Source organism: Elephantulus edwardii, unplaced genomic scaffold (assembly GCF_000299155.1).
Source record: "Elephantulus edwardii isolate Elephantulus edwardi_28Jun2011 unplaced genomic scaffold, EleEdw1.0 scaffold00004, whole genome shotgun sequence".
Taxonomy (NCBI): Eukaryota; Metazoa; Chordata; class Mammalia; order Macroscelidea; family Macroscelididae; genus Elephantulus; species Elephantulus edwardii.
In genome coordinates this window covers 1,055,973-1,076,785 of record NW_006399754.1, presented here as the reverse complement: position 1 = coordinate 1,076,785, position 20,813 = coordinate 1,055,973, and the positions used below count along the sequence as shown (strand labels likewise).

At 36.8% G+C, this 20,813-nt stretch overlaps 1 protein-coding gene across 1 annotated transcript in view; it reads right to left on the bottom strand.

The window, feature by feature from the left end:
• The window catches only part of RB1 (retinoblastoma 1), a 121,945-nt gene that overhangs the window by 44,274 nt on the left and 56,858 nt on the right, over window positions 1-20,813 (bottom strand). The window contains exons 13-17 of the mRNA XM_006879496.1: window positions 15,868-15,984; window positions 15,532-15,588; window positions 15,407-15,438; window positions 15,242-15,318; window positions 13,938-14,134 (exon numbers count right to left, since the gene is read on the bottom strand). Coding sequence (XP_006879558.1) covers window positions 13,938-14,134; window positions 15,242-15,318; window positions 15,407-15,438; window positions 15,532-15,588; window positions 15,868-15,984 — 480 coding nt within the window. The remainder of the gene's footprint in view (window positions 1-13,937; window positions 14,135-15,241; window positions 15,319-15,406; window positions 15,439-15,531; window positions 15,589-15,867; window positions 15,985-20,813) is intronic.

The window sequence follows — 20,813 nt, the reverse complement described above, 5'->3', positions numbered from 1 at the left end:
TAGAAAGGGAAAAGAAATAAAAGGCATAGAAGGCAACTGACATAGTCACTGAATCTAAAGTTGATGAAATTAAGGCACCAAAATGTTAATTAACCTGCATAAAGTCACACAACAAGTTAAGGGAGAGCCAGTTTATGCATATGCAAAGGCCCTGGCTTTCAATACTTTCTCAGAGTGGAGATAAAAGGCAGAGGTCTTCCATGTGAGCCACATTTGCATCTGAAGACATATGGAAAGCCCTGAAGGACAGACATGATCAGATTTGTATTTCAAAGAAATCTAAATCCAGGACAGAGCTGAGTTCTCTTTAAGCAAAATGAGAAAGATATGCTCAACACAGTATTTATTTAAGGGCTGACTTTGTCCTTTATTCTGATTGTCATTTCTACCATTAAAAGAGTCTTTCTTTTTTGCAATGGTGGTAATGATATATAGAGGAATATTTAAATGTTATTGCTTCACAGCTTTTGTGGAGAAATGAATAACTTCATATATTGCTGATGGGAATGCAAAATGGTACAGACCTTATTACTAGGGCTTTGGCAGCATCTCACATATTAATCCTTGAGAGGCAATTAAAATAATAGAAAGTACACATGTACAAGGATATTCACTGAAGTATTATCTGAAATTGCAGCGCTATCTAAGGAAACTACCTAGATGTCCTGGAACAGGAGAATGGCTGAATAGACTAGGACATAGACACGCACAATAGAGTATTAAGCAGTTGTAATAACAAATGAAGAAACCTATGAATTGCTATGGTGTGTTTTCCAGCAGATGCTGTTAAATGAATACAATGTCAAAGAGCACGTACAATATGCAACCCTTTAACAGAAGAAAGAGGCAAAGTAAGAAAATGTGTTTTGTTTTATCTTTATCACTTATTTTTACAAGAAGAAATAAGATGGATAAACCAGAGAAGACAGGCCATCTTCCTCTTTTTTTTTTGCTAATCTACTCTTTTTTAAGGCATGCTCTTTTCTCCAAGACCAAGTTCCACCTGATAACATCTTCTAAACACGAGTCAAAGTTTCACCATCCTGGCTTCTAAAGAACATTCTGGTTTTCCTTCTTTCAAGACAGACTTGTTTGTTCCTTTGGAAGTCCACAATATATTCAATATTCTTGGCTAATATCTTAATTTAGAGGTATCAATTCTTTGGTCTCCTTTAATCATCATTTAGTTTTTACATTCCCAAGAGGTGACTAAAAACCCTATGGCTTGTGATAGGCATATCAGGGCATCTTAGTCCTCATGGTGGTACGGACATTTTACTCATTTATTTATGAACTTTTTAACATTTTAAGGTCTTTTGTAGATTTGCCAACGCAATACATTGTATGGTTTCTAGACTGCTGTTTCTATGGGCACTGCTTGTGGATACAAGCAAAATTAAATCCAAGTGAGATGAAATCATTGACAACTTCAATCTTTTCTCTATTTTCCATGATGTTGATTAATGGTCCAGTTGTGACGAATTTTGTGTTAGGTTGAGGTATAATAATAGTAACGGGGATTCTGATATTTATCAGTAAATGTCTGAATCCTTTTCACTTTCAGCAAGCAAGGCTGTATCACCTGTATATTACAGATTAGTAGGCATCATCATAATAGGTGGAGAAAAGACTGTGTCAATGATTTCACCTTACTTGAATCCACAATCAATACCTACAATGGGCTCTTGTGTGTCAGGGAGTATGGCTGGCACAGGATAGAACAGGGTTCAGATCTTTTTTTCATAGGGTAACCATGAGTTGTACTCGACTAGACAGCACCTACTAACAAAAACAGTACTCTGAGGAAATAAGCATTTTTAATAGATTTGTAGACCCACCTTGGACTTTTGATTGAAAAAGATTCACATTTGAAAGAAAAGCAAGCAGGAAGAGAGAAGAGGAGGGGAAGAGATTCACTTTTTAAAACAAGCAAGCTGTTTGGTTTCTGAGGCAGGAAAACACTGGTGTCCCTTAGAGGCCACTCTCGTGACTTAGGGGAGCTGGTGGGTATGCTCACTCGTAGTGATCATTTGGATGCCCTGGAGTGGAAGTGCCTCCACTGGCGACATACAATAATTAAGACGCAGAGGAGCTTGGACGTGTTCCTTCAGAACTGTCCACCTAGCATGCACAGATAGATGGCGAATCGAAAAGAATCGCTGGCTTGAACAGGGAGTCCTGAGGACCCTGGCTTATTGGCCTGGCCCCATGTAAGGCCAAGGCTGAGTGAAGGATCCAACCAGTCTGGAATGCAGGGAGAAGTGTGGACCCCTAATTGCTGATGCCCATTCTGACCTAGCCACAGAGGGCACAGGAGTTGCCCAGACCTCAACTAGATGAAGAGAGCGTGATCCAAGCTGTGAGCGAGTGGTGACTGCCGCAACCTGATGGCTTACTCTGGGCTGAACTTTGCTCAGAATTTCCAAACAGAAGATCCCTCAGCAAAATGTAAATTCTTGCTCCCTTAGAGTACTGATCTGACAGGGTGGGCAAATCAGAAATTAGCTTTCGAAAAGGGGGGATCCTAGAGCATAAGGCATGAAGCAGCTAGCTTACATGCTTTCACTAATGTACTAATTAGAAAGATGGTGGGAAAACCCCCACAATATATATGAATGAAATACAATGTTAATGAAAGATTTTATAAAACACAATGTACATGCATGAAGTTCCTAGGGTTGCTATGAGGCGTACTCAACTTGATGGCACCTAACAACAACAATAACATGCATGAAACATAATGTATATGAATGACTGATTGATGGTATGTATGCAAATCAATAAAATAGGTAAAAAGAAAAACAAAAAAACATGTTTTTCATAGCACCTAGACCAGCAACTTATGTGCTAAGAAACATAAATTCTTGAAATTACCCCCAAAATGTTGGGTTTGGGCACAGCAATCTGTAATCTATGTTTTAATAAGTCTTCCATGTGATTCTGATGCATGCTCAAGTTTGAATATTGTTATGTGCCACTGAGTCACAGTAGACTCACAGCTGATCGACCCTCCAGCAAGTTTTCAGAGGCTGTAAATCATACAGGAGATTGCCGATCTTTCCTCCTCAGAGCAGCTGATGGATATGAATCACTTGCTTTTGGGTTGGCAGCCCAACTCCTTATCACTAAGCCACACCCTCAACTAGATGGTTTGGAGCGAGTGGATGGAGTGGGTACAACCAAAGGCTTTCAGCACAGCAGCAACGGGAGATGGTTGAGGACCAAGCAGTGTTTTGTTCTGTTACACACAGGTTCTACGCACGTCAGGATGCCTCCTAACAAGTACACTAAAAACTGAGAACCTGAGCGTTTTCTAGAAAATTCTCTTAACTTTTGCTCATTTTGAACATGGAGGCTGATTTCCATTTCCACCAGAACCTCCTTTGTGTATTCTGAGTTGTACTTTTTTTCTGTTTTATTATATACTTTGTATATCCTTCAAAATAGGGAACTCTGGTGGCCTAGTAGTCAGGAGTTCTGCTGCCAATCCAAAGGCACACAGTTCAAATCTACCAGCTGCTCTGTGGGAGAAAGGTGAGTAATCTCCTCTCATGTGATTTACGACTTCTGAAAACCCACTGGAGAGTCAGCTATGACTCAGATCTGACAGGATAGTACACCACCACCCATCAATATATTAATTTCCTTTCAATCCTCAAAAAGTACCAACTCTCCCACTTTTATCAGTTTCTCCACACCCTAATATTGCTATTGTTTCACCCTGATTTGCAATTTTCCAGATTTTCCATTTCTGTAACATTTGGGTAGAAAAAGGAAGTAAAGATATAGGATCAGTTTACTATTTTGAATTGGTTCTTAATTGTAATGCAAATATATAACCTAAGTTATACAAGAAAAAGTTACACTATCCATATGGTCTTACTGCTGCTACGACAAGCAAAGGTCTATTTCACTAAAACAATGTCAACTCTCAGATTATGACAATCTTTTTCTTTTAAATATGATCACTTTCTAATACATGTATGAATTATTCATTTTAATATAAGATAAACCCAATAAATTAGTATAATCATTAATTTTAAAAGTTTTTTAATTATACAAACATAAACTATTCAGCGGACTAAATTTTAGGCTTTTAAGGGAAAAATACTGATGAATAGTTGGTCATGTAACTTAAAACTTGCGAAGGGAGGCAGTTTCTGAGATTTTTTTCTGCTCTCCCAAATCTGCAATAAAATGCTTTGGATATTAAAAAAATTATGGTGGCCTAGAAACTATGTTGCAAACTCAAAGGCGTGCAGTTCGAATCCACCAGCTGCTGTATGGGAGAAAGGTGGGTAATTTCTTTCTGTATGATTTACTGCCTCCGAAAACCTGCTGTAGGGTCAGCTATGGATTGGTTCTGACTCGATGGCACATAATACAACAACAAAATACCTATTAAGGTATTACATTTAAAAATCATCTTAAATGTGGCTCATTTTTCACACAGATATTTCTTCTTTATGGCTAAAATAGCTGATTTCAAAACTGTTGGGCAAAAGTATGTTGGTATCATAGGACATAGAGTGTGTGGATGCGAACCACAAGTTTGAATTTACCACCCAATGATCAGGTAAAAATAGGCAATCTCCTTTCAGAAGCATTTACAGCCTAAGAAGTCCAATGGAGGGCTACTGTGAATCATAAGTGACTCAGTGGCAGTGGGCTTGAGAGTTCCATTGTTATTGCCTGAGCTCTATTTTCAGTGTAATCTTGTAAGACCCTAGATGAAAAGACTTATCCAACAAAATCTTATGCAGAAAAACTAATTTCTATGTATTAATTTTTTACTAAAGGAAGCTCTGGTGGCTTAGTGATCAGGAATTGCACTGCTAACCCAAAGACTTGTAATTCAAATCCAATAGCTGCTCTGTGGGAGAAAGATGGGGAATCTCCTCCCATTGAATTTATTGCCTCTGAAAACACACTGGAGGGTCAGATAAGAGCCAGTTCTGAGTTGACATACATAACAACATTAAGATAGAAAGGAGCTTTTGGAGTTTACTAAGACTTGGAATGCTGCCTTGGAAACAAAAGCTGTCATCATCTCGTAGACACCAAAAAAGACTGTTGGCACCATTGTAAAAAAATAGAAAGAAATATTCTTTCTTTACAAGAGATTATATCATAGACCCAGTGTCAGAAAAATAATGATCAAAGTCAATGATGTAATTTTTGCAATGTTATCTTTCTCCATCCACATACCTGGTTATTTTCTTGGAAATAAACTCTATCAAAGTTTAAATTGAGAAGACACTATTAAAATATGTGAATCTGACTAAATCAGATTTTGATCCACAATCATATAGTATTAAGAGTGTCCATTACTCAATCTATCAGAAAGGTAACAAAAAAGCTTCTATTTACAAGAATAAGTAGAGGGTTCATTACTGAACTAGGGAACCTATCTTTATTTTTGTTTAGGAACAGACAACCCATTTTACTTCTCTACCAATCTCATTTCAAAGTTTAAAAGAAAAATCTGAATTTAACTAATACTCCCCATTCTGCAAAGACAACTTAAGTCACAAAGATGAGAATTGCTTAATATACAAAAGAACAACTTTTAGACAAATTACCTTACATTATGAAATTGGTTTAAGTATAATGATTAAAAAAAGAAAATGAGGGTTTAAATATTGTTGTTGTTGATTGCCACTGAGTTGAGCACAACTCTTAGCGACTCTATGAACAAAAGGTCTGAAGCCTTTCAGTAACTATCATCGGTTCTCAAAGTTCATAGAGTTTCCAGAGGCGTGTTGTTTAGGAAGTGGTTGCCACTCCTGCTTCCAATCTATGTGCCCAATAGCTGGTATTATCTGCCGTTCTGTAGCTTCATCTTTGTCAAAGTGTGGCTCTTTCCACTCATCTCAGGGTTTCACATTTCTGCAGGGCACCTACAGCGTTTCTATGCTTGTAGAGCTATAAGCTAATCCTCTCCCCCACCTAATAACAAATCCCTTTTTCCTTTCATTAGTTAAAGGTTCCTTAGAATATATAGGCTGATTCAATTCTTTAGAGGATTGTAATACCCAATGTCTTTCAGCTGGAGTTTCTTTTTCATTATGTGCCATCGAGTCACTTGCAACTCATAGTTCCCCTATGTACAACAGCCCTAAACTCTGCTGTCCTGTGTCAACTGCACTGTCTCTGACACACCCATCCCAATTACCCCAGTCACTGAATCAATCCACCTCATAGAAGACCTTCCTCTCCTATGCCGTCCCTCCACCTTCCCAAGCATGATGTCCCTCTCCGAAGACCAGTACTTCCTTACAACATGTCCAAAGCATGTCAGACAAAGCCTCAGAATCCTTACCTCCAAGGAGCAGCCTGATTTAACCCTCTCCAGGATGAACCTGTTTGTTTTCTTAGCAGTCCATGGTACATTCAATACTTTCCTCCAGCACCACAGCTCAAAGGCATCAATTTTCGTTCTATCCTCCCTAGTCATTGTCCAACTCTCTGATGTATAACAAGTGATTACAAAGACCATAGCCTGTATCAGATGCACCTTAGTCTCCAGAGAGACACCACTGCTTTCAGTACTTTGGAAAGATCCCTAACAGCAGAAAATTTAAAGTAAATAAGGCTTTTTGTAAAATAGTTCAAGGAGATGATATTCAGCCCATCTCATCTCCCCCCTTTTGTTTTTTCAACATAGTTTGTAAAGTCAAATTAGCCCTTCCTATTATATCTTGTCCTGCAATAACATAATAGCATACAATTCAGCCTGTTGATCAGAAGTCAAGTCAGTTTTAACTACTTTATTATCTTTACCATTAGTATAACCTGTATAACCCATCTTATTTGCATCCCTGTAATATCTGCTTGCAAAGGTGAAGTTTTTACTTTTACTGATAGTATCCAACTAGTCCCTTTACCTGATTTCCTTTTTTATTACAAACACTGCAAAGTTCCAAAGTGGTTTTATATGACCTGCTCAATATTGTTCTTAAATTGTTCTAAAACTTCTAATTTCTCTCTAGTTAGGGGCCACTGCTCCACCCAAATTGGTTTTAATAAGGGTTTAAATATAGTCATATTAAAGTTCCTTTGAATAATTCTTGGAGTGTAACAAAAATCCCAACTATAATTTCTTTAATACTTCTTTTAATGTATTATAAGTGAGAAAAACTGAAATTTAATAATAAAAAGGTTTTTTCAAAAGGTATAAAACAAAAAAAACCTCACACCTCCCCAAACCAGCTGTTTCCTATTCTACGTATCTTTACCAAGTCCTAAATCTTGCACTTACAGGAAAAAACCCAAAAACTATGTATTTGGTAATTTCTGACAAAAATGGACTTTAAAAACCAATAAATAACTCACATGCAAGGGCTGGAAATATGCATATTGAAGCAGACTGGTTTATGAGAACTGACAGTTCTGAAAACATACCATAAACACTAAGAAAAGATAAATGCCAAAAAGTTAGCCCTCTTTCACAATCGAGGGTAAGTGAATCTAGATGATGTAAGAGTTGCTTTCACCTGGTTATAAAATTCTACCGAACTGGTTATTAGTAACTTCTAGTTTTGCTAGGGAAATTCCAAAATTTTCTTAATTATGACAGATACCCCAAAAGATACTGATAATCCCAAAGTTCCTTCCTATTATTGTTGAGATGATTCTGATGTAGAGATGGAAAATTCTAAGACTATCTTCAAGTAATTCTCTAACACCATGGTCTCATGTAACACCTGAGCAAAAAGTGGGTTCCTTAGCATAAATTAAACCCAGAAGAATTATTTCCCAGCTATCTATTTACAACTGTTATCTCTTCCCTTGTTCGTACTTGAATTATGGACTAACACTGCTCTCCGAGAATTATTGGCATGATTCATAAGTAAAGCAATAGAATAAATTCCAAATGCAGGATAATAGTGAACATTACCACATGTAACAATGCTATAGTTCAAAAGGCCTTACCCTGCTTGAACTTTGTCCAGCTTGAGAAAAAGGGTGGGGACAAGGGAGAAGAGAAAATTCAATTCAATTGTGTTTAAACTCTTTGTTTTTAACATATCATTGTACCATAGCCTTAAGGGATGAAGTGAACGGAACTGAAAAGTATGACATTTCTCTTAATGGCTCACTTATTCCTCACAACAACTCTAAAAAAGTAATAGCAGTATTACTGTTCTACAGGAAATAAAACCTGAAATACAGAGACATAACCTGCTCAGAATGACAAAGATTCATGACATTTCTAAACCTCTGACTTCCGCATCTATAAAACAGGTGAGCAATTATCCTTCGGGGATTACGTGGAGATGAAATGAGGCTTGATGGCGCCAAAGCTTGGTCTCTTCTTCTTACAGCTCAGTAACACTCACAATAAAGATACAAACACAAGTGGAGAAAGGACCCATGACAAAGCTCAGGAAACAGAGTAAACTGGTACACCGAGAGGCAGCCCAGGGAGAAAGAGCGAATGCCTGGGCCATGCTCCCTCTGTCATCAACTAGTCTCAATACCTCTGTGTACCTTTCAGTCTCTCCTGTAAAATGGTGAAAATGAAAGTATCTGTTTCACAGGGAGGAAGCCTGGTGGTTTGATGGTTAAAGTCTATGAGTCAGAACCAGTTTGGTAGCAGCTAAGAGCATGCCCTCCTTTGTTAAATCTACCAGTAAAAAAATTAAAGTCACTATCAAAAATTACATTTTTATTAAATTGCTTCCTTTAGTTTTCCCTCCTCCCTTTTTATTTCATTCTTATAAAGAAGTCTAAAATCCTTAAGCATACTGGAAATATTTTATTTAAAACTGAGAGACAATTCAGTTCTAACATTTAGTCTATAAAAACAGGGCTAGCTTTCCAGTTCATCCCATTTTCCCCTATCTTTCAGTCTCCCTGAACAACAATAAAATCCCCAGACCCACTGCCACCACATTGATTCTCACTTATGGTGACGCTCCCAGGCACCCAAGGCTGTAATCGTAATGAGAGAACACTGTTACCCATGGTACAGCTGATAGAGTTAAGTGAAGCGTGAGCTAAACAGCAAAGCTGAATTCTCAATTAATATGAATAATGAAAACACTTATTTTATTTCTAAGAGATGTATGCACAAAGCAGTATTATTTCCTCTTTAAAAATTCATGTTTCTTTTTTTATAATTTATAGGAGAAATAAATTGGGTCAATATTGATAGCACACTGCAGAAAGGAACCAGTCCACAAATGTTTCTCCTCTTCTCTACTACAAATTAGCTCTGTGGCTGACTGCTTAGCTTGTTACTCAAGAGTAAACCTGGACTGTGGTGGCACACTGACAGAAAGGTTGCTGGTTTGAAGCCACCTGGGATTCCATTGGTGAACGCTGTGCTCTGTAGGATTACAGCTATGGTGCAGTTCTGCTCTATCCTATAGGCTCTCTGTGAGGCAGAATGGATTCACTATCAGCAGATCTTACATGAATAACCCGTTCTCTATGTATAGAGACATACAAAAATTATATAGAAAAGCAGCTCTGGTGGTGTAGTAGTTCACTGATAAACCACTAACGGAAAGGGTGGTGGTGAAAGTTGGCTTCTGTATTGATTACAGAAATGGAAACCTCACGGGGCAGTTTAGAATGATGATCCCAGTTCATAAATAAAAAGTGAAATTACTTTAAATAAGCTCTACGCTCTACAGATGAAAAAGATAGGCATTCAATAAATACTCCCCCCAAATCATGTCCACGTTTTGGTATCTATTAGGTGCCCCTCTTTCGAACAGTTTGAATTCACCAGCAGCTCTGAGAAAGATGAGCAATCTCCTCCTGTGTGATTTACACCCTACAAAAACCAACTGAAGGGCCAGCTGTGAGTTGGTTCCAATGCAGTGGCAATGAGTTTTTGAGTGCATATGTAAATATACTTAAATTAGCGCATAAAATTGTCAGGCACATTCACTTCCGTACTCAAGTATTTCCTTTACCCAGTAGAGCTGGTTTTCTATTTTTAACAAGCTTTAAAACCTTATTTTATAATTTAAAAGCTAACTTAGTACTGAGCCACCACTGTCAGTGTCTGATGACTTCTACACGCCTCATTCTTGCTGTGCATTTCTACCCAGATATAAGTCTTTTCTCAATCTCATATGATCATGCCAAGGACTATCTTCTTTTCCTTTGCCTCCCACCTCCACTGTTGTTGTTATGAGTCATTATGACTCCTAATGACCCCATGAACAGCAGACCTGAACCCCGTTCTATCCTGTACCATCCTCATCATCCCTTACACACTTGAGTCCACTACCGCAGTCACTGTGTCAGTCCATCTCACTGAGGGTTTTTCTCTTTTGCTGACCTTCCACTTTTCCAAGCATGATGTCTCTTTCCAAGGAATAGGCCCTCCTAACTACAACTACATGTCCAATGTATGTCTTTGAAGCTTTGCCATCCTTGCCTCCAAGAAGCATTTCTGGCTGCATTTCCTCCAACACATATCTGTTTGTTCTTTTGGCAATAAGAGTTACTAAATCTCCTTAAAGTCTAGTGGCTATTTCTCAGGGCATTATAGATCACATAGGGACAAACATAATCCTTTTACATTTCTGACAGAATATCAGGTATGATCTAAGGGGAACTAGGAAGATGGAGCCAAAAGATAATAGGGGACTGAGTTCTTTGTGTTACCTCATTTTTGAAAGAAATTTTTAGTTGCCATTTTTGAGTCAAGGAGCCCTTATCGTATAGTGACCAGGTGGCTGGCTGCTACCTAAAAAACTAGCAGCTTGAACCATGGAACTTCTACAAGGTAATTCTCCTATAAAGACTTTAGAAGTAATAATCAATTCCACGGTAATAAGTTTGGTGGCTTAGGATTTTTATAGCCTCAAGGCAAGGCACAGAAATGTACATTCACATTTAGAAGGAACAAATCATTCTTAGTCTTTATATAGTTTTGTAAAAACATAAAATACTAGAAGATTTGAATATTTTGGTTTAACTATCTCAACTTGCAAATGAAGAGATACAAAGATAAGAACTTGTTTAAAGAGGAGGACACTGGGTCAGAGAGGCAAAAGCTACAGCCTTAGTTATGTTTTCAGAATGCATGAGCTAAATAAGAAAGGCAAACATATTCTTCCTGCTGGCAAGAGAAAAGATACAAGAAAAAAGTAAATGGGTAGTTGTTTTAAATAATTCATGAGGACCTTCTGAAAATATCACATGCTTCATTTTTCATTATAATGGCACGAGGTTATGTAAATACAATATATAATAAATTTTGTAATAATTAATAACTTACCTTTCTGAAACCTAGTTCTTGGTTTAAAAATACACGCACACACACACATTTTAAAAACAATGTCCAATGGTAAACACTAAAACCTTTGTGCAAAGTGCACAAGAGGTTAATGACCCACCACATAAACACCCCACAGATATCCTTTTTGCTTCTTTCAGAGCCACAGGCTTTTCTCCCTTTTGTGTTCACTTCCTGTCAATTTGACACTTTAAAAGAATACCAAAGCAGCTTAAAATTTCTTCACTCCAAAAACATAGGCTGTACATTGCAACAGTACTAATGTACAAAACTAGCCCTACATTTGAAATTTAAGGAAGAAAAAAAATTTAAAATATGTTCAACCACTTCTTGTTTTAGTCAAATAATTTTATAACTTGGCGGGGGGGGGGGGAGGAGCATACTAATGTCAGGTGATCAGAGAAAAATAGGACCAAGAATAATTTCACGAGCCAGCTACAACTGCATGCTAACAATATTTAAAGGGGATTCAATTGTGACTTGTTAAAATATCATATAAGGAAACAGTTAATAACTGGTACTTCTGTACTCTACTACTGCTGCATGGAATAAGCCATACTCCAGAACAGTGTTACTCAGAAGAGAGAGCATTAAATACAGGAAAACACAAGTGATACCGGGAATACATATTTACAAATAATCTATCAAACACTAGATACTGTGTATGATCCTTTAGCATTCTGAAAAACAATCAGCAGAATAGGAACCAAAGTAGAGAGCTATCCAGAAAGGAGAGAGCTGAGAGGGAAGAGTCAAAGGTCAGCACTGAGTTCCTCTCTGAGCCCTCATCTGAGGAAATAGTCCACAGATGGTCTAGAGTTACTGAAGGAGGAAAAACCATTCCAGGTGTGGCGCAGAGCCAGACTGTTCTCATTTCCACCACCCAGAGGGGAAAGACTTGCAGCTCTCCTCCCTCTCAGCCAAAGCATGTGTTACCCACTAGCGTCTGTCTCAGAGAGCCCTGGTTGTTTAGTGGTTTAAAAGTCGGCTTGCTAGCTAACTTGGTGGTGGTTTGCTGCTATGCCGCACCGAGATTCACAGCTCGGTCCCCATCCTGTACTACAAGTCACTGTGAATTGAAATCTACTCATCAGCAATGTGATTTCTGAAGCTGTGGCTATTTGCAAGAGCATTTGGTAAGCACTCAATGGCTAATAGGAAGTTTGGCATTTTGAACTCACCACTTGCTCCATGGATAAAAACACCTGGCAATCTGTTTGTGTAAAGATTACAGCCTCAGAAAGGGGCACTATGATTGATGTGGAACCAACTCTGAGGCTACCTGCTCTTCTCAGTCCAGTGATTCTAAGCAACTGGGTTTTCATGAGTTACGGGTTTTATAGTGGTTGGGTCTTTATGGGTTGCTTTGTTGTGGTTTTTTGGTTTTTTTTTCCAAGCAAGCCATGGGTTAGGGTCTTCCATCATTACCAGACACGTATGCCCTCCACTGAAGGGTTTTAATCTGGAGTTAATTTGATATTTACTATTTAAAGATCTTTCTGGTTGCTGTTAGAGGAATGGTGTTAAGGTTGCTAGAGATACAGGGAAATCAACGGGAAGAGCTCATAAGAGTTTAGAAAAGTCTGTTCCAGAATAAAGCATCTGATGTTTCTTGGTTTATAAAGATTTTAACATGTTTGGAATCACTAAAGCAGAGATGTCCAAATCTCATCACCTGCTGGCCATTCATTTACTATTCCCAAACATCTGAAAGTCAGTAGTCTAACTTTTAGGTATGGCTTATTCTAAAAAAACCTCTTGAGTAGCAGAACTCTACTTATGTGACTCCACATGTCACCATAGTCAAAACAGAACTCTGCTTCATAAGGGGCTTTCAAGGCTCTGACTTTCTGAGGCAGATTTCCATGCCTTTCTTCCAAGGCACCTCCGAGTGGGCTCAAACAGCCAGTCTTTCTATTAGGAGCAATGTGCTTCACCATTTGTGCCACCCAGAGACTCCTAAATAATACATCACTGTCATGGGCTATCAAGTAGATTCCAACTCATAAAGCCCACACAGGGCAGAATATAACTCCACATAGGTTTGTAAGGCCACGATCTTTACAGAAATAGACTTCCACATCTTCTTCCTGCAGAGCAGTTGGTGGGTTCGCACTGCTGACCCTTCATTTACACTAACCACTGCTATCAGGGCTCCTTCAAATCACTTCTAATCCCTCAAGGAAACATGATTCCATTGTTGCTGTGTGCCATCAAGTCGGAACCAATGCATAGCTGACCCTCCAGCAAGTTTTCAGAGGCAGTTAACTGCACAGATGGAGACTGCCCATCCTTCTCCCTTGGAGCATTCCGTGGATTTGAACTACATGCTTTTTGAATTGCTGCACAGCTTACTACAAGGCACCAGAGTTCCCAACTGAACTTCAAGAGAAGACAATTCTATTTTCAAACATGACAATATAAATTACTCAAATATTTTAAAGACTTCAGCATTCTTTTAGAAAAGCTATTATACAAATACATCATGCTTATTAGATGACCTAGGAAGCTCAGATAAAACTGCATTCTAATATTCTACTTGACTCTTGGGCTAAATCCTAAAATCACATTATCTGTAACAGTGTATTTATTCTTGAAGGAAGTTTTAACAAACATCTCTAACAATCTGTTAGTCACACATGTATGAATATGTTTAAATTTTTTAGCCACTTACTGAGACCCAAGCAAGGGATTCCATGATTCGATGTTCACATCTTTCTAAATGTTTTATCATTTCTCTTGTCAAGTTGGTTTCTACTTTGATGAAACTTTCAATCACTTTGTAAAAATCAAAAGCTTTTAAATTAAGTACATTCAGAATCCATGGGAAGGACAAATCTGTTCCAGGATCAAGATGCTGAGATGTAGTTCCTAAAAATGAAAGAAGAAAGGTAACTTAAGTATGAGAGGGTAAGCCTTAAACTATGTATTTTTTTGTCTATACAGTCATATTAAACGAAGACTTCAAAGAAAAAACAAACAACTAACACTTTTTCAGGAATGCAAAAAATTTTTTTCAATTGGAACAGAATATTTTCTATCCGAATCCATTTACTACTAGGGAGCATGCTTATAAACTTAGAGTGTATGTATACTTAATGTATGTATGTATCTCATACATCCTAAAAAGAATTTTTAGAGATTTACACACACTCAGACCTTCATCACAATTCCTAATGAGTTGGTATAATATTAGCAAAGCCTTAAGCTATCCCTTTAACTCACTCATTAATTCTTTCCTGGAAAAGGAGTGAGTTTTCTACAGTTTTACTAATTTGACTACTTCAAAAATTACAGCTCTTTAAATATGTATTTCATTACTAAAGAGTCATAGTTTTCCATGTGTTTACGAATTTATTCTTTTATTATTTATTTATAGCCTTAAGTAATTTTGGTTTTGTAAAAATAACACGTTTTAAAAAATGAAAACACCTAAACATTGCTCTGTGTATTGTGTACTAGCTCCAACCTTTGGTCTCATGCCCACAGAGGCTGCTCTTTAAAACTCCTCTGGCACTTTATAATCTCCCAGGTACTGACAAGTACCCTCCCTGGATTCATTTAGTATGCCCAAAACAGGAGCCCAGTGAAATAATGTTCTCAAGATGATCTGAAATGATTCAGACAATAAGCCATTTAAATGTCTCACAGCCAGTTACGTTCTTCATTATATACTATTGCTCACTGCCACTGAGTCGGAACTAACTCATAGCTAGGCCTCCATCCAGTTTTTTGGAGGCTGTTAAATTTCATGGGAGAAGACTGCTCATCTTTCTCCCTCAGAGCTGCCTATGGATTGAAACCACCAGAGACAGGGCTTTTGGGTAAGCAGTAAAACTCCCTATCAATCACGCCACCACAGCTCTGTCATTATATACTAAAATATATCTATTTCTTCTCCTTAACCTTATTCCCAGAAACTCACACTTTAGTAAATATCTTAACTTTGAAATATTTATTCACTAAAATTTTACTTACTGCTATATGTAGCCATTACAACCTCAAGCGCACATGCCAACAAAGACTTATGAAAGGTGTTGTCATTCAGGAGTTTACTAAAAGAGGGGGGGAAAAAGATTTCAAACCGTTTATTTTTTTGAAAAGGAAGACCTTTCCCCCACCTCACTAAAATTAATAACTTACCTAAAGTTTTGAATAGCTAATCTTTCTTCTTCCTAAAATAGAATTTTTAAAATATATTAAAGTTTAACTGAAACATTATTTATGCCAGGACTGAATTTTTTTCCGTTATGTTCTTTTTAACTTACTGATTTGAGCATGGATTCCATTACTCGGTAATACAATCGAACTCCAAGTCTGAATCGCTACAAAGAAAGAAGCACAATCATATACTAAAGAAATCATTGAAGATTTTTTTTCTCCACCCCCCATATGTATTTTCTAAAATTTCTATAACAGACATGCTTATTTCTGGGATTTTGTAATGAAATGGGGAATGATTTCCAAAAAAGTTTCCTACAAATAGCACTGATAGGCAGCACGATTTAGAAACTGCTGTGTATTTATTTCTATTGGTTGACAGAGAGTAACTTTACTGTTATTTAGCACACAGAGTGACATTTATTAACGTGAATGACAGTTACCTGGGATCCAATTTCAGCACATCCTTGTCCCACAGCTTGGGCAAATTTCTCTTTAAAGATGCACCCAATATCCTGTACTCTCTTGAGGATATTTTCCTTTGGATTCACTGTGCAGTTCTTTAAGAGGAATAGTAAAGAGAAAATTATATTGAGGATATTGCTTAACCAGAATTAACATTTCCTGTGCTATCATGTATAAGTTTTATATTTCAATTGTTTATAAAAATATAGAAACACTTCTAAGCAAACATAATTATAAATAAGCAAAGGAACAAGAGAATTCCAATTCTGGGTATTAGTGACCCAAAAGACAAAATTTAAAAAAAACCCTCTACCATCTAAATTTTTTGCTCCCAAGGCTGCTGAAGGAGCCAGCCCTGGTTGTGGAGAGGTTAATTACTTGGCTCTCAACCAAGAGCTCTATAGTTTGAAACCTCCTGTAACTCCAAGGCTTAAAGATGTGGCATTCTGCTTCCATAAGGAGCATGACCTTGGAAACCCAGTGAGCCCTTCTACTCTGATGCCAAGGTTCATTGAGAGTTGGAATATAGTCAACGGTGAGGTTTTGGTTTGAGCTACTGATGGGTAGGGGTTATTTTTTAACTGCTTAACAAAACAGTATCATAATTAATATATGTATATATATTATACAAAGTATATGATATATAAAATAATATATATATTATGTAATATATATTATAATAGAATGCAGAGTAGCTTCAAAAAATGAAATGAAAGAAGCATTTGGCCTTCTTATAATTTCCTAATTTAAAAATTCTGCTTTTAAAGAGTTAACACCTAAAACAGATGGAATAAGCACAGTAGAAATAATGAGAATGTCCAGGCCCCATGGAGAATGCAACCCATGCTGTCCTACAATCTGGGTAGGTAATGGTTGAATGGGAACCTAAATTACTGTGTTAAATCTTCACCCAAAACCAAAGTAGTGTTAAAAGAAACAGAATTAACTAATTTAATGATGTTTCTGCTAGTAAAGTTGAGACAATATGATACTAAACATTCTGTGATTAAAACTGTGATTCATTAAAATGTCACAAACTTGGTCACTATATATTAAAACTATTAGACACTAACAAATGTTCTAAAATCATAAAAATAATTTTCTTTTTATTTGCTTAATTTTATTGAAAATTTACAGAGATTTTGGATTTCCATTTGTTCATTATTGCACTTTTCTCCCTGCCCACATTCTGGAATGTGAAAATTTTTAATGAAATTAAATAATTTTCTTTTTAAATGTGTATTTTCATTAAAAATTTTCACATTTCAGAATGTTACTAACTCTATCATGTAAGATAAACCGTAAGACACAGAAACAGTAACGAAACACTTTTTGTCAAAAAATAAAAATAGCCACTAAAGCTGTGAAGTTTCTCACTTGAACACAGAAGGAAGATGGTTAATTTTTTAAAAAGGAGAAATCTGAACCAATAAAAGAACAATTAACAAGGAAAAACATAATGACCTTGAACACATACCCACTCAGAATGGGCAATTCATAGTCTATGAAAAATTTTAAAGTCAAGCTATTAAACTTAATTTAAAATTGCTGAACTTTGAACTGAGCTTCAGTGAATGTTGTTAAAGTAGTTTTATGCCCAGTTGAAGTAGTTCTAAAAAAAAAAAAAAAGAGTTCCTATATCTTACAAATGTTATAGGAAGTATTCAAAGCATTTAAGAACAGAAAAATTATCATCTTATAGCTTGGGTCATTACCTTTTGCTAATAGTTATCAGTCACTGGGGAGACATTTTTTTGTTCAATAGTCTGTGCTATAGATAGCTCATCAACAAAAGGAACTTCATACAAGTTGACTAACAGCAACAGCTCTGAGCCAACACAAATACGAATACAATGAGGGAAACTAATCTGCTAACTCATGGAGGACACTAATAAGAGGGCAGGACAGAAGTCAGACATAGGTAATAAATTAATTGTAAGAAAATAAAAAGAGACATAGCTACCAGGACAAAACTGGATTTTAATAAGTTTTCTGATCTTATCCAAAGTCCTCATTGAGGCTTTCAAAGGGCCAAACTTTCATTTCAGTTTTAATAGAGCAAAGAGGCAATGTATGTGTCAGTCCTCCATCTCTTTTCTTGTGAAAGAGGGGAGCAGGGAGAACGCTGAAGATAGGACACTAAGGGTCTATCAAGAGTTGCTAACTGCAGTGCACACGGGGTCAGACAAGTAATATAAAGTAGAATGAACTAGATAAAAGACAAAAGGACTATACAAAGTCATGGCCTAAAAACAAAACACATTTCATTACACCACACTCAATTTCACTATGATTACCAGTTTTGAGCCCTTGTTTTACATAAATGACTCCTCTAAATCAAATGGAAAGGGGTCAGCCAAATATCTCCATAAATGATCAAGGGGTCACATTTAAACAATCACTAACTACAAGAGCCATTCTTTTATTGTTTACTATAAATGGCAGATAGAAACAACAGCTTTCTAACTATAGTGTACTTAGCTAATTTTGCATTCTTATCTCCCTTCTAAGAATATACTTCCTTCAATTTGGTTGTATTTTCCATACCTAAGAATGCAAAGATAATCAAATCACACTTGCTTTCTTTTCCTTTGGAGAAGTGTAAATAAGGTAATATATTTTATGTTACTCCAGGTAACAAAACAAACAAAACCATTTAAGGGCACTAAATTTTAACTTAAAAATTCCAATTTAAAAATAAACACCACACATTCACAATTGGAAGTGCTTTTAGGAAGTCTGTTTTGAAATATACTGATGGAAGTTCATTTGATTTTCATAATTTATTCAGCCGTAAATTACATACTTTCCAACTTTATCAGTTTTCTAGAATAATGTAAATACTATTAGAAATGGATTATTAGAAGACAAATCTGATTCTATGGGGGGAAAAATGTTTCAGATGGCAAAGTACAAAGACAAATTGGAAATTCGCAACTGACAACACAACAGAAGAATTAATTCCACAACAATACATTCTAAGAATAGAGGAGGCAATACCAATGTTAAGCAAAGGAGAGGAAAATATTCAAAGAGATGAACTGACAGAGTGACTATAACGAGGCTGGTACAAGATGAGGGAACGTTCCAATCTTTTGTCCAAAGGGTTACTAAGAGTCATAGTGAACTCAGGACTGGAGAAAGACTCAATAACAACCTGTATTATGCAGATGACAACTGCTCACTCAAACTGAGGAAGACTTGCAGCACTCGCTGCAGAAGATCAAGAACTTCAGCCTTCAGTACAAATTGCATCTCAACAACAAGAAAACAAAAATTCTCATCACCAGCACAAGAGGCAGCATCATGAAAAGATTGAAGTTGTTAACGATTTGATCCTCATGGGATCCACAGTCAATATCCTTGGCACCAGCTGTGGAGAAATAAAAGCATGCCTTCATTGCATTGGGAAAATCTGCTGTCAAAGATCTCTCTAAAAGGCTAAAGAGCAAAGATGTCAACCTAAAGACTAAGGTACACCTCATCCAAACCATGCTCTCCTCAGTTGCTGCTATGCATCTTAGAACTGGACAATGATTAAGGAAGAAAGAAGAATAATTCATTCCTTTGAGCTGTGCTGGTAGAGAACAGTATTTACCATAGCATAGCCTGCCAAGAGAACAAACAGATCTGTCCTGGAGATGATGAAACCAGTTTGTTCCTTGCAGGTAAGGATTTTGAAACTCCATATCGCATACTTTGGGCCTATTGTTAGGAGGGGCCAGTCCTTGGAGAAGTCCATCATGCTTGGAAGGGTTAAAGGTCAGCAAAAAAGAGGAAGACTCTGAATGCATTCTATTGATCCAGCGACTATGGCAATAGTAGGTGTCTTGAAGACAGTGAGGTTGGTTCAGGATAGGACAAGGTACACAACTATTGTTCAGTGTCACTATGAGTTATAGTCAACTCAACAGCACATAACAACTGCAGCAGCAACAAAATATTTATACAATAGGTGACATGAACCACTTGCACTTGACTCTTAGCCTAATGTTGGTAGTTCAAATCCATCGGGCAGTACCGTGAAGGAAAAGCCTGGTGATTTGCTTCCATAAGATTACAGCCAACAAAGCCTTTGATTATCTCTTGTTTTATGTAGTAGACTTTTAGAATGTTTCATGTAACATTAAACAAACATAAAGAAATGCAATTTTGAAAAAGCATTTAAAATTTATCAAGAATGTCATCTAATTGAGGTATCTGTTGGCAGAGCCACAATGAGTTAATCCAAGAACAACATCTAGTTAGTTGTGTAGCTGCTGCTGCTGCTGCTGTTGTTGTAGTGTGCCACAGAGTCAGAACAGACCCATAACTGAGCCTCCCGGGGGTTTACAGAGGCAGTTAATCGCACAGGAGGAGACTGCCAGTCTCTCTAGTGAAACTGTAGGTTGGCCTCAAACTGTGTGTGCCTTTGTTTTTTTGTTTTGTTTTTTTTTCAGAAATTACATGGAAGATTTCTTTATTATCCAAACCAAACCAAATTTTTTTAACCTTCATATAGCTTTGAAACATAAACATTCTAGCTCGTTTTACATGTAGTCTTAAATTGCACAAGCATTTATATGATTGTGTTGTTCTTTTCTCTTTAAGCCCAAGGTTTGATTCTTTTCCCATCTCTACACCCTTTATTCTAGTTCTTTATCTTCTAGTGGTCTTTATTTTTATAGATTTTGCAAATCTAAACAATTTTTAGTCCATACTTTCATTTTACATAAATATGAAGGAATCCTGGTCTAATTCTAAGGATTTATTGTACTTTATCCTTCTTACTTTTGCCACTCATTTGGAATGGAACAACGTCTGATTTTATTTATTCTGTAATGAAGTTAGAAAGATCAGTGTTTACGGCCTCTTTAAACATTCAGTATGACAGCTTTTCTAACCCTTTCATTCCTCTTTTGTAAAAAAAAAAATAATAATACTA